General features: G+C 49.8%; 1 protein-coding gene across 1 annotated transcript in view; it reads left to right on the top strand.

The window, feature by feature from the left end:
* The window catches only part of LOC132445762 (dysferlin-like), a 32,021-nt gene that overhangs the window by 12,492 nt on the left and 7,978 nt on the right, over positions 1 to 11,551 (top strand). Inside the window, exons 18-24 of the mRNA XM_060035887.1 lie at positions 1,088 to 1,179; positions 2,167 to 2,422; positions 3,124 to 3,197; positions 9,322 to 9,420; positions 10,246 to 10,374; positions 11,060 to 11,215; positions 11,311 to 11,402. Coding sequence (XP_059891870.1) covers positions 1,088 to 1,179; positions 2,167 to 2,422; positions 3,124 to 3,197; positions 9,322 to 9,420; positions 10,246 to 10,374; positions 11,060 to 11,215; positions 11,311 to 11,402 — 898 coding nt within the window. The remainder of the gene's footprint in view (positions 1 to 1,087; positions 1,180 to 2,166; positions 2,423 to 3,123; positions 3,198 to 9,321; positions 9,421 to 10,245; positions 10,375 to 11,059; positions 11,216 to 11,310; positions 11,403 to 11,551) is intronic.

Genomic DNA, 11,551 nt, shown 5'->3' with positions numbered 1-11,551 from the left:
CCCATGGAAGCCTTTCTAACCCGAGTGGAAATATGGCGGACGTATTTCAGTCCGTCAGGACGTCCCTGAGCCTGGGCCAACTCAAGGGGGATGGTGCTGAAGCCCTCCAGACCTCCAGACCTCCTCGCCGTTGATGGAACGGTGGAAACAGCGTCTTGCTGTCGCCACGCAGCACAGATCTTCCCCATGATTCACTTCACCTCATTTACTGCGCTTTAAAACTCCCGAACCGTTCCGGTGTCTCGACCTGAAATAAAGCAGGACCACCACCATTATCGCTAATCCTCCTCCACCGTCATCTCAAACTAAGTCTGCTCAAACTTTACACCATCACCACCACCACCACCACGTAAAACTAAGTCTACTCAAACTTTACACCATCGCACCGCCATCGTGTAAAACTAAGTCTACCCAAACTTTACACCATCACCACCGCCACATCTAGAACTCCACACCTCTCGGACTTTACCGCATCAACTGGCACCCTATCCTCACGCCATCACGCCATCTTTACACCATCCCCAACCACCGTCATCTAGCGCCTTACATCTCCAACTTTACACCATCGTCATCGAAAGCCCTCTACCTCCCCCATCTCTATACCATCAAGACCGCCATCTCTCAAACTCTACACCTCCTCCAATTTACACCGTCGAGACCACCATCGTCTGAAAATCGACACCTCCTCCATGTTCAACTGTGACGGCTGACTCCTGACCGATAGAACCACATAAAGAGAGCACTACAACTGCTCTACATATGCACATCGTCGGAGTGTGTCCAGAGACTGCATTGCAGTGCTTTATCATTGTATCTTCGTGAATCATCAGGATCTAATTTGACGTAGGACCGGACATTGACACCACGGGGTATGGATGGATCGATGTAAGGGTGAACGTGGGTGGTTGGGAGATCAGCTCCGTACACCTGTAGTCTCTGTAGACCATCTACCCCGTGTTTATGGGGTAGATGCCTTCTCCCAGATCCTCTGAACTTGGCCCCATTGGGGGTTCTCTTTAGGACCCAGGGGGTTGGCAGGGGGTTGCTCGTGTCAACCCCTGCTCTGATTACGATCCTGGTCATCCAGGCGTGACCAATCACAGGCTGACAGTCTCCAGCCACTGCCAATCAGTATCAGGCAGCCAGAAGGGCATGACCGAAAGTCTCTGTCTCATCTCTGTGTTTATTTTTTGCTGTTTTTTACGTCATAATGCTGTCTCATCTGGCCTGCTCCGTTGTTTCTCCTGTTTTTTAAACTTTGGTTGCTCTCACCTCTATCCCCGCCTCCCCCCTCTCACTCTCTCCCCTCTCTCCTCTCTCTCTCCTGTCGACCTCTCTCCCCCCTCTATCCTGTATCTCGATCTTTCTCCCTTATCTCATCTCGCTCTCGCTCTCTCTCTCTCTCCAATTCCCCCCTCCACCTCTCTCTCTCTAATCCCCCCCTCCACCCCTCTCCTCTGTTCTCTCTCCCCTCTCCATCTCCTCCCCCTCTCCCTCTCTGGTCTCTCTCCCCTCTCCTCCCCCTCTCCCTCTCTGATCTCTCTCCCTCTCCTCCCCCTCTCCCTCTCTGGTCTCTCTCCCCCGCCTCCCCCTCTCCTTCTCTGGTCTCTCTCCCCCCCCCCCTTCTCCCACTCTGTCTCTCTCTCCCCTCTCCCTCTCCTCCCCCCCTCCCTCTCGGTCTCTCCTCCCCTCTCCCTCTCTGGTCTCCCTCCCCCTCCCCCTCTCTGGTCTCTCTCCTCCCCCTCTCTCTCCCTCTCCTCCCCCTCTCCCTCTCTGGTCTCTCTCCTCCCCCTCTCCCTCTCTGGTCTCTCTCCTCCCCCTCCCCCTCTCTGGTCTCTCTCCTCCCCTCTCCCTCTCTGGTCTCTCTCCCCTCCTCCCCTCCCCCTCTCTGGTCTCTCTCCTCCCCCTCTCCTCTCTGGTCTCTCTCCCTCTCCTCCCCCTCTCTGTCTCTCTCCTCCCCCTCTCCCTCTCTTGTCTCTCTCCTCCCCCTCCCCTCTCTTATCTCTCTCCTCCCCCTCCCCTCTCTGGTCTCTCTCCTCCCCCTCTCCCTCTCTGTCTATCTCCTCCCCCTCTCCCTCTCTGGTCCCTCTCCTCACCCTCTCCCTCTCTGTCTCTCTCCCCCTCCTCCCTCTCTGGTCTCTCTCCCTCTCCTCCCCCTCTCCTCTCTGGTCTCTCTCCCCCTCCTCCCCCGCTCCCTCTCTGGTCTCTCTCCCCCTCCTCCCCCTCTGTGGTCTCTCTCCCCCTCCTCCCCTGCTACAGAGACTCCCGGTGGAGGAGCTGTACATGCCCCCCATCGTCATCAAGGTGATAGACAACCGTCAGTTTGGCAGGAAGCCGGTGGTGGGCCAGTGCACCATCCGCTGCCTGGACGACTTCCGCTGTGAGCCCCAGGAGGAGCCCGAGGAGCAGGAGGAGGAGACAGGTGAGGGGGGAGGAGGGGGAGGGAGGAGAGAGGGGGAGGTGGAGGAGAGAGGGGGAGGGAGGAGGGAGGAGGAGGTGGAGAGAGACGGGGAGGGAGGAGGGAGGAGGAGGTGGAGGAGAGAGGGGGAGGGAGGAGGGAGGAGGAGGTGGAGAGAGACGGGGAGGGAGGAGGGAGGAGGAGGTGGAGAGAGACGGGGAGGGAGGAGGGGGTGGGGGAGAGAGTTGAGGGAGGAGGGAGGTGGGAGAGAGTTGAGGGAGGAGGAGGTGGAGAAGCGTGAGGCCAGAGGGGGAGGGTGGGAGAAGTGAGGGGAGGTGAGGAGGTGGAGAGAGTGGAGAAGCAGGAGGCAGAGGAAGAGGTAGAGAGGGGGAGGAGGAAGGGAGGGGGAGGGATGGAGGAGGAAGATGGATTTATCCTTAATTTTACAGGAAGGTCCCATTGAGATACAATGTCTCTTCTTCCAGGATTTCTGAGACAAGATGAGGAGTAAAGCAAGAGGGGGGAGGGGGGGGGGGAGAGTTGAAGAAGAGTAAGGAAATGGACAGACAGACAGACAGATGGTTGGTGTCTTCTTCGGTGTAAAGCTAATTATATTTTCCTAATGCGTGCACGCATGTGTCTGTCTGCGCGCGCGCGCGTGTGTGTGTGTGTGTGTGTTCATGTGTGTGTGTGTGTGTGTGTGTGTGTGCGTGCGGACCTCTCAGGTGACATGGCCTTGACTCCCCGTGATGACATCCTGATTGACATCGATGACAAAGAGCCTCTCATACCTGGACAGGTGAGCAACCTATCAGCATACCTGTCAATCAACCAACTGGCCAATCACGTTGGACTGCAGTCTCATGGACTCTGCTTCTGTTCTCTGTGTCTAAATGAGATCCAGCTGAATGAGCCTGGAATAAAAGAACTATTGAACCAAAAGTGTGTGTGTGTCTGTGTGTGTGTGTGTGTGTGTGTTTGTGCGAGAGAGAGAGAGAATATCTTGGTGTGTGTGTGTTTTCTGAATGTGGGTTTTATGACAAATAACTAAAAAGGGCAAATATGAAACATGTTTATTTATTTGCATGTGTAAACAGACTCCGCTACAGGCCATCGTACGTGTTCGCTGGTGCCTGCGCGGAGCATGTGTGGAAAGGGATGAATGTGTGTAGATAGAAGTGCGGGTGTGTGAGACATATGTGTGTGCGAGAGAAATGTGTTTGTGCGTGTGTGTGAAGAGAGAGAGAGAGATCTGTGTGTGTGTGTGTGTGTGTGTGAAGAGAGAGAGAGAGGTGTGTGTGTGTGTGTGTGTGTGTGTGTGTGTGTGTGTGTGTGTGTGTGCGTGTGCGTGTGAGAAAAGGGATCAATTGATTGAAGAATAGTTGCCAGTCTTCACAAAGAGAGAGAGAATATAGAGAGAGCAAAAGGAAAGGTGATGAGATAATCAAAAGATACAAGGAAAGAGAATGCTAGAGTGAAATACAGAAATGAGGATGACAGAGAGAGGGAGAGGAGAGAGACAGAGGAGAGAGGGACAGAGAGAGAGAGAAAGAGAGAGAGAGAGAGAGAGAGAGAGAGAAGAGAGACAGAGGAGAGGAGAGAGAGACAGAGAGGTACAGAGAGAGAGAGATAGAGGCAGAGAGAGAGAGACACACAGAGAGAGAAAGAGAAAGCGAGGGAGGCTTAACGAGTGGTGACGGGCGCGAGCCTTGTGGTCGCCACGGTAACCACCGACCACAGAGACGGTTGCCATGTCATCATGTCAGCCATGTTTATTTATGCTGCTGGTACCACACACACACACACACACACACACACACACACACACACACACACACACACACACACACACACACACACACACACACACACACACACTTATAAATGCACGAATAAATATAGTCAGAAAAGCACACACCTAGGTGAAGACACACGTAAGTTGCCTTCACATGCCTATTGGGGTCGCTGGAAGCCTTAACAGCCAGAGGTTGCAGGGTCTGGTGTTTAGCTCCTCGGTGTGTAAAGATAGATAGACATTAATATGATGAGATAAGAGAGACACGATGAAGATTATAGAGTACGTACACTCTTTTCTTCTCCACTCCTCTCCCCCTTCACCTCTCTCATCTTTATTCTCCTCTCCCCCTTCGCTGCTCTCCCCTCCCCCCTCTCTCCTCCCCTCTTCTCACTTCCTCTCCTCTTTTCCTTCCCTCCTCCGCGTCTCTCTTGCTCCTCTTCTCTCTTCTCACTTCCTCTCCTCTCCCCCTCTTCTCCTCTCTCCTCCTCTTCTTCTCTCTTGCTCCTCTCCTCTCACGTCCCCTCCTCTCCCCCTCCTCTCCCCCCTCCTTTTCCCTCCCCCCCCTTCTCCTCCCCCCTCCTTTTCCCTCCCCCCCTTCTCCTCTCCTCTTTCACGAAAGTCTTTCTCCTGGAAAATGTGACTGCCTCTGCTACTGTCTGTGCTATACTAGACAGACCCTGTGGTCAGGGTGTGCATGTGTGTGCAGGCATGTGTGTGTATTCTTGGCATATTAAAGTTGAGCTATTCATCAGCAGAACATCACATCATGATAATATAGAGTAGGAATACAAGGGAACATCTCTCTCTTTTTTTCTCCCTCTCCTCCCTCCCTCCCTCCCTCCCTCTCTCTCCTTCTCTCGCTCCCTCCCTCCCTCTCTCGTTCTCCCTCTTATGTGTAGCAATGCTTGTGATTGTGTGTGTGCCAATGAGACTGCTTTAGGTTGTGCGTGTGCATGTGTGTGTTTTAGGAACATAAACTAATATCAAAGTCTTTGTTAAATGTGCTGTGTATGTTGATCTGTTTAGAATTTCTTTCAATCTTAACGGAAATGTGGTTAACTAACTTTGCTAACACGGAAGTCTGTCTTTTTTGGTGTGCCTGTGTCTATGTCCGGTGTGTGTGTGTGCATGTGTGTGTGTGTGTGTGTGTGTGTGTGTGTGTGTGTGTGTGTGTGTGTGTGTGTGTGTAGTTTACAGATGGGACCAGCTCTGCCATCATTAATCTTGCCTCCTCTCGCACTAGTCTTCATGTAGGTAACTCACTAACTCACTCACTCACTCTGTTATTCATCCATTCATGAATCAATTCCGTCACTCTTTAGCTCTTATAGTCAGTCACACTCACTCACTCACTCCTCCCCTCCTATCTCCCTCATCAATCCTTCAAATTCATACAGTATAAACCTGGTAACACCTTTTGACATAGGCTGTGCAGTGATTTTGCAGTTTAACTTCTTTCATAGCACCTTCCACCAAAAAAACGAATGATTTCATCCTAAAACAACCGCATTACCAAGGGGGCCATTACAATGTAACAGACTAGGCAACTCAAGCCCCATGGCCTAAAGACAAGACCTGAAACTGCAACTCTCAGGGATGTGATTGGAGGATCAGAGTTACAGAGTAAATGCTCAGGAATGTGTGTGGCGACAGGCATCCTGGTGTTTGAAGGACATCTATCCCATAATAGTCTTTAAAGAGTTGTGTAATCATCAGCCTGGTTAGCGAGCAGACCTCCATGCATTTACTGATGGAAAAAACGTTAACACACACCAACAAGCATCAACACACAACACACGCCAACACAACTAACACTAACACCACACATAGCTATGCACAACGAAACACACCAACGCAACAGACACCAACACACACAATCATCACACGAGCACAACACAAACCAAAACAACATACTAACACACCAACCCAACACACACCCAACCCACTTCAACTCACACCAACCCACTTAAACCCACACACACTAACACAACACACACACACACAAAGCACACACTGAAGTTACTGTCACAGTGTTTAACCCCAGCTACGAGCCAGTTCATATATTATATAATATTGTCAGTTTAAATGTTTTTCCTTTTAAATTAAAATGTTGTTGCGCACGCATTCCAACCTTGAGAGCTGACCTAGTTCATCACTTTATTTTCCACTATGTATGCGTGTGTTTGATATTAAGTGTGTGAATGTGAGTATAACCAGTCGGGTGAGAGCATACCAATGGTTTTTTTGTTTTTGTTTCATTCAGTGTAATTTAAAATAACTTTATAGAGATGCACGCTCGGCTCACACACACACAAAGTGGTCGAGAGTATCAAGGATGTTCACTTTCTCTGAGAGAGAGAGAGAGAGAGAGAGAGAGAGAGAGAGAGAGAGAGAGAGAGAGAGAGAGAGAGAGAGAGAGAGCGAGCCTTAAAGCAGAACACTGCTTGGTTAGAACCACAGTTATCGTAGTGCGTATGTGTGTGTGTGTTGGCACTGCCAGTCGTCGTGGTAACGCCAGTGGTCCCCGTAGGGTCACCTAATGAGAGGCTGTAAACTAAAACTACCTCTGTGTGTGTGTGTGTGAGTTGTAATCTGCCCGAATGAGGAGCCATGGATTGAAGACACAAACACACACACACACACACACACACACACACACACACACACACACACACACACACACACACACACACACACACACACACACACTCATTCTGTGCATGAGAGAAAGAGACTGTGTTAATGTGTCCTGTGTGTGCAAATGTTGCCAGGTTTTGATGATCAGGGCGCCAGACTGTGAGGGTGTGTGTGTGTGTGTGTGTGTGTGCGCACAGAGATTAGTGTCCCAGCTTCATGACACTAGGGTTTCCCATGCTAGTCCTTTAGAAAGAAAACATCACAAATTCCATAGACACACAAGCGCACGCACAATCACACACACACACACAGTTACATGCATGCGTATGAACATAGTATCATGGGAGAATCCTTCAGTGTTTCCGACTTCAGAATGGTGTGTGTGTGTGTGTGTGTGTGTGTGTGTGTGTGTGTGTGTGTGTGTGTGTGTGTGTGTGTGTGTGTGTGTGTGTGTCATACATGTTCCTGAGAGGACTGGAGGTCTTAGGGTGGTGACAGGTCAACCGAATTACGTGAAGAGAGAGAGAGTCTGTGTGTGTGAAAAGTGTATGCGTGGTTATTGTATGTGTGTGTGTGTGTGTGTGTGTGTGTGGGGGGGGGATAAGTGTATGTGTGGTTTGTGTGTGGGTGTGTGGATTTGATCTGTCCCCTGGTATTCTGCGTCTTTGTTGCCACGGTTTCCTAGTTGCGTCAGGCGCACTGCGATGACATTACGTTAAATGACATTTATTAAGCCGACACATTCGTCAAAAGCAACTTACACCAAGTGCATTCAACAATGGAGACATCCCCCAAAATGTACAAGAATCCTTTGAGTGCATACAATTGATCCAATAAGAAAACTGCTTTAAGTGCTAAAATACAGAAACAAAAAAAAAGTAGCTTTTTCCGGACTCACAGACACAGACACACTCGGTCCCTGACTCTCTAGGTCTGCTCTCAACGTTGCTCTTCAAAACCTTAAACCAACAGTAATCATACAAATGGCCCAAACTAAATATTGTTGTATAGTCCAGTGGTTAGGGAGTTCGATTACCAGCTAAACGGTTCTGGGTTCGATCCCAACAATGTCCTCATTCTACCTTTAGACATCCTAGAGCACGATGCTCCCGACTCCATACTTACTCCTTAGTGACCTGTCTCTGTACTGTCTAACCCCTGCCTGCTCCCTAATGACCTGTCTCTGTACTGTCTAACCCCTACCTGCTCCTTAATGACCTGTCTCTACTGTCTAACCCCTACCTGCTCCTTAATGACCTGTCTCTGTACTGTCTAACCCCTGCCTGCTCCCTAATGACCTGTCTCTGTACTGTCTAACCCCTACCTGCTCCTTAATGACCTGTCTCTACTGTCTAACCCCTACCTGCTCCTTAATGACCTGTCTCTGTACTGTCTAACCCCTACCTGCTCCTTAGTGACCTGTCTCTACTGTCTAACCCCTACCTCCTCCTTAATGACCTGTCTCTGTACTGTCTCACCCCTACCTCCTCCTTAATGACCATTCTCTGAACTGTCTAACTCCTACATGCTCCTTAATGACCTGTCTCTGTACTGTCTCACCCCTACCTCCTCCTTAATGACCATTCTCTGAACTGTCTAACTCCTACATGCTCCTTAATGACCTGTCACTTTGGATAAAAGCGTCTGATATGTGACCGTATAATAAATATAGGTAAAATATTGTATAATATATAGTTAATAAGTATAATAAGATGTATAATATATTATATATATATCATAAATATATAGTAAGATATAATAATATATATATAATATAATATGTATTGTAAATATAATGACAATCCCATAGAGTTTGACATGCAGTGGTCATTATGTCATCATGTTTCATATGTTGAGTACGGTATGGGTTTGCATGCACTTTAGGTGTGGCGTGCGTGTGTGGGTTTTACTTGAGACAGCGTACCTGTTCTTTGCTGTTAAACTCTGTATCCTTCCTCCTCTGCCTACCCTAGATGTCCCAGTGGGTGAGTTACCTCACCTTGAGGGAACGAGCAGGCCCATCGGTCTTTCCGTCTGTCTGTGTCTGTGTGTCTGGGTTTTCTTTACTGAAGGGGCTTCTTTGTTTTTAAAAGGTGCCTTCCTCCTTCATGTTTTATGATGTGGGGATCGTCTTTTGTTTTCCATCGTTATTGTGTCATCTGCTTGTAACTTTTATTTTATGTCATTTTGCACATTCTCGGAAAAGAGATTTGTTCAGGCCCAATGTGCCTTCAGGAATCAATAAAGGTGAAATAAAATAGGATTCTGATATGAAGTCATCGCCTATCAACAAATGTGTGGTTAAATAAAGGTTAAATAAAATTGTGTTATGTTATTAAGTTAACATATTAACAATGTATTAACAGATGGTTGAATAAAACGATTTTAATAAGTATCGATGAACAATGTGTGAATTTATGCATGAGCCATCAAATGCTTTGAAATACTGTAAAACTCAAAGTGGTTGTTGACCTTTGACCTTCGGCAGGAGGAGGAGTTCATGGACTGGTGGAGTAAGTTCTACGCCTCCACCGGAGAGACCAGCAGATGCGGAACCTACCTGGAGAAGGGCCTGGACACCCTGCAGGTAGTGTGTGTGTCTGTTTGTCTGTCTGTCTGTCTGTCTACGATGATGTATCAAATCCAATTCAGTTGACTCTGATCTATCAAGTTGTGAATTGTCTTGGTAACCAACTGAAGGTTAATCAGTTAGAAACTCCATAAGAGACAGACAGACTGACACATTTTTTACAAGCCCTCTAACCTCTCTCTCTCTCTCTCTCTCTCTCTCTCTCTCTCTCTACGTGGGGTTGAGTCAGTCCCCCGGGTTGCCACAGTGACGTGACTATCTAAACACCTTCTCTCTCTCTCCTCCTTACCACTCCTGTACTTTGACCAACTCTGACCTTTTACCCACGTCAAGTCAAGTCCATACCTTCTCTACTCTCCTTGTTATGGCCAGCCCTCTCCTCTCCTCTCCTCTCCTCTCCTCTCCTCTCCTCTCCTCTCCTCTCCTCTCCTCTCCTCTCTCCTTCTCCCTTTCCTACTTCTCCATGTTGAGCTACTGTTTCCATTCTGGTGAAATACAGAGAGAGAGGGGTAGGTAGGTTATGGAAGTAGTTAGAAGATGTATTAAGTGCTAGGATTAAGAGAAAGTGTGTGTGTGTGTGTGTGTGTGTCATATTGTTTTGCCCTAGTAAGACTACTATGAGGTACTTGGGGCAGAAAAAGTACACACTTACATACTTACACACTCCGTCTATGTTTGTGTGTGTGACCCTGGATGACCGGATGACCAAAGTGATCGCACACCCCAATAGTAGCACGCCTGAGCTTTTATTAAACACCTCTCACTCATTGTCTCTCCCTCATTCCTCCCTCCCTCCCCCCCCCTCCCTCCCCCCTTCTCCAGGTGTACGACAGGGAGCTGGAGCGGGTGGACGCGTTCGGCGGTCTCTCAGACTTCTGCCAGACCTTCAAGCTGTACCGCGGGAAGACCCAAGAGGAAGGACAGGACCCCTCCCTGGTGGGGGAGTTCAAGGTACCCCCCCCCCCCCCCCCTCAAGTTCCTCTGCTACTTCCTGGTAGATCGCACCATCTTTCCCCGCCTTCGTTAAATGCGACTGCATCACCTTCTCTTCCCGTGAGGGTCACCATCTCGCGGATTTCCCCGTCTCTCCAGTCGGAACGAACTGGTGTTGATATCGCCGCGCCGCCTCTGTTGTGGAGACGGCGCGGCGACTCCTCGACCACCAAAGTCCCGCCCCCCTGGTACCGCGATGCCGCCTGATCGCATTTCCATGAGAATGAAACCCCCAACATGTGTACGGTTCGAGAGGGGAAATTGGGGTGGGAAATCAAGCCGGTATAGTACCTCGGTCAGTGTGAACGCGACCGGGAAAAAGGCGGGTATAAAAGGGGTGTATTTGGCAGTGTGAAAACAACTTGTGCTGCACGGGGGGGGGGGGGCGTCGCCAGAGCCTTCCGAGTGCATGGGGGGGCAATCCATGGATGTCGTCCTTCATGAGCAGTGATTGGACCGACTGCACGGGGGACGTTTCAGTCTGGACCGCGGAGCCTTCCGTCCGTGTGCGATCACGGCAGTGACTCCGTCGGACTCCCGGCCCGATGGATGCAACGCCTTTTGGTGAAAAGCGCGATTTGATAAAAATCCTCAGATTTCTTCTCTCGACCTCTCCCCCCCCCCCCCCCCCCCCCACCACCAGGGTATGTTTAGGATCTACCCCCTGCCCGGTGACGCCTCCAGCCCCATGCCCCCCAGACAGTTCACCCAGCTGCCCTCCAGTGGTGTGGAGGACTGTGTGGTCCGGGTCTACGTCATACAGGCCCACGACCTGCAGCCAAAGGACTCCAACGGGAAGGTGAGGGGAGGGAGGGGTGTGAGGGGGAGTTAAGGGTGGGGTGTGTGTTTGTATTGTGTTTGGGTTGATTCGTGTGTGTGTGTGTGTCTGTCCAGTGTGACCCCTACGTCAAGATCAGTCTGGGGAAGAAGACCATCAGTGACCAGGACAACTACGTTCCCTGTACCCTGGAACCTGTGTTTGGAAAGTAAGAGAATATTTCTCTCTCTCTCTGTCTCTCTCTGTCTTTGTCTCTCTGTCTTTGTCTCTCTGTCTCTGTCTCTGTCTCTCTCTCTCTCTCTCTCTCTCTCTCTCTCTCTCTCCCCTCCCTTCCACGCTCTCTGACAACAAACCAAA

This window comes from Gadus macrocephalus, chromosome 17, assembly GCF_031168955.1.
Source record: "Gadus macrocephalus chromosome 17, ASM3116895v1".
In the NCBI taxonomy this organism is placed as follows: domain Eukaryota; kingdom Metazoa; phylum Chordata; class Actinopteri; order Gadiformes; family Gadidae; genus Gadus; species Gadus macrocephalus.
Note: the sequence above shows the minus strand (reverse complement) of the source record. Positions and strands in the feature narration are given on the sequence as shown.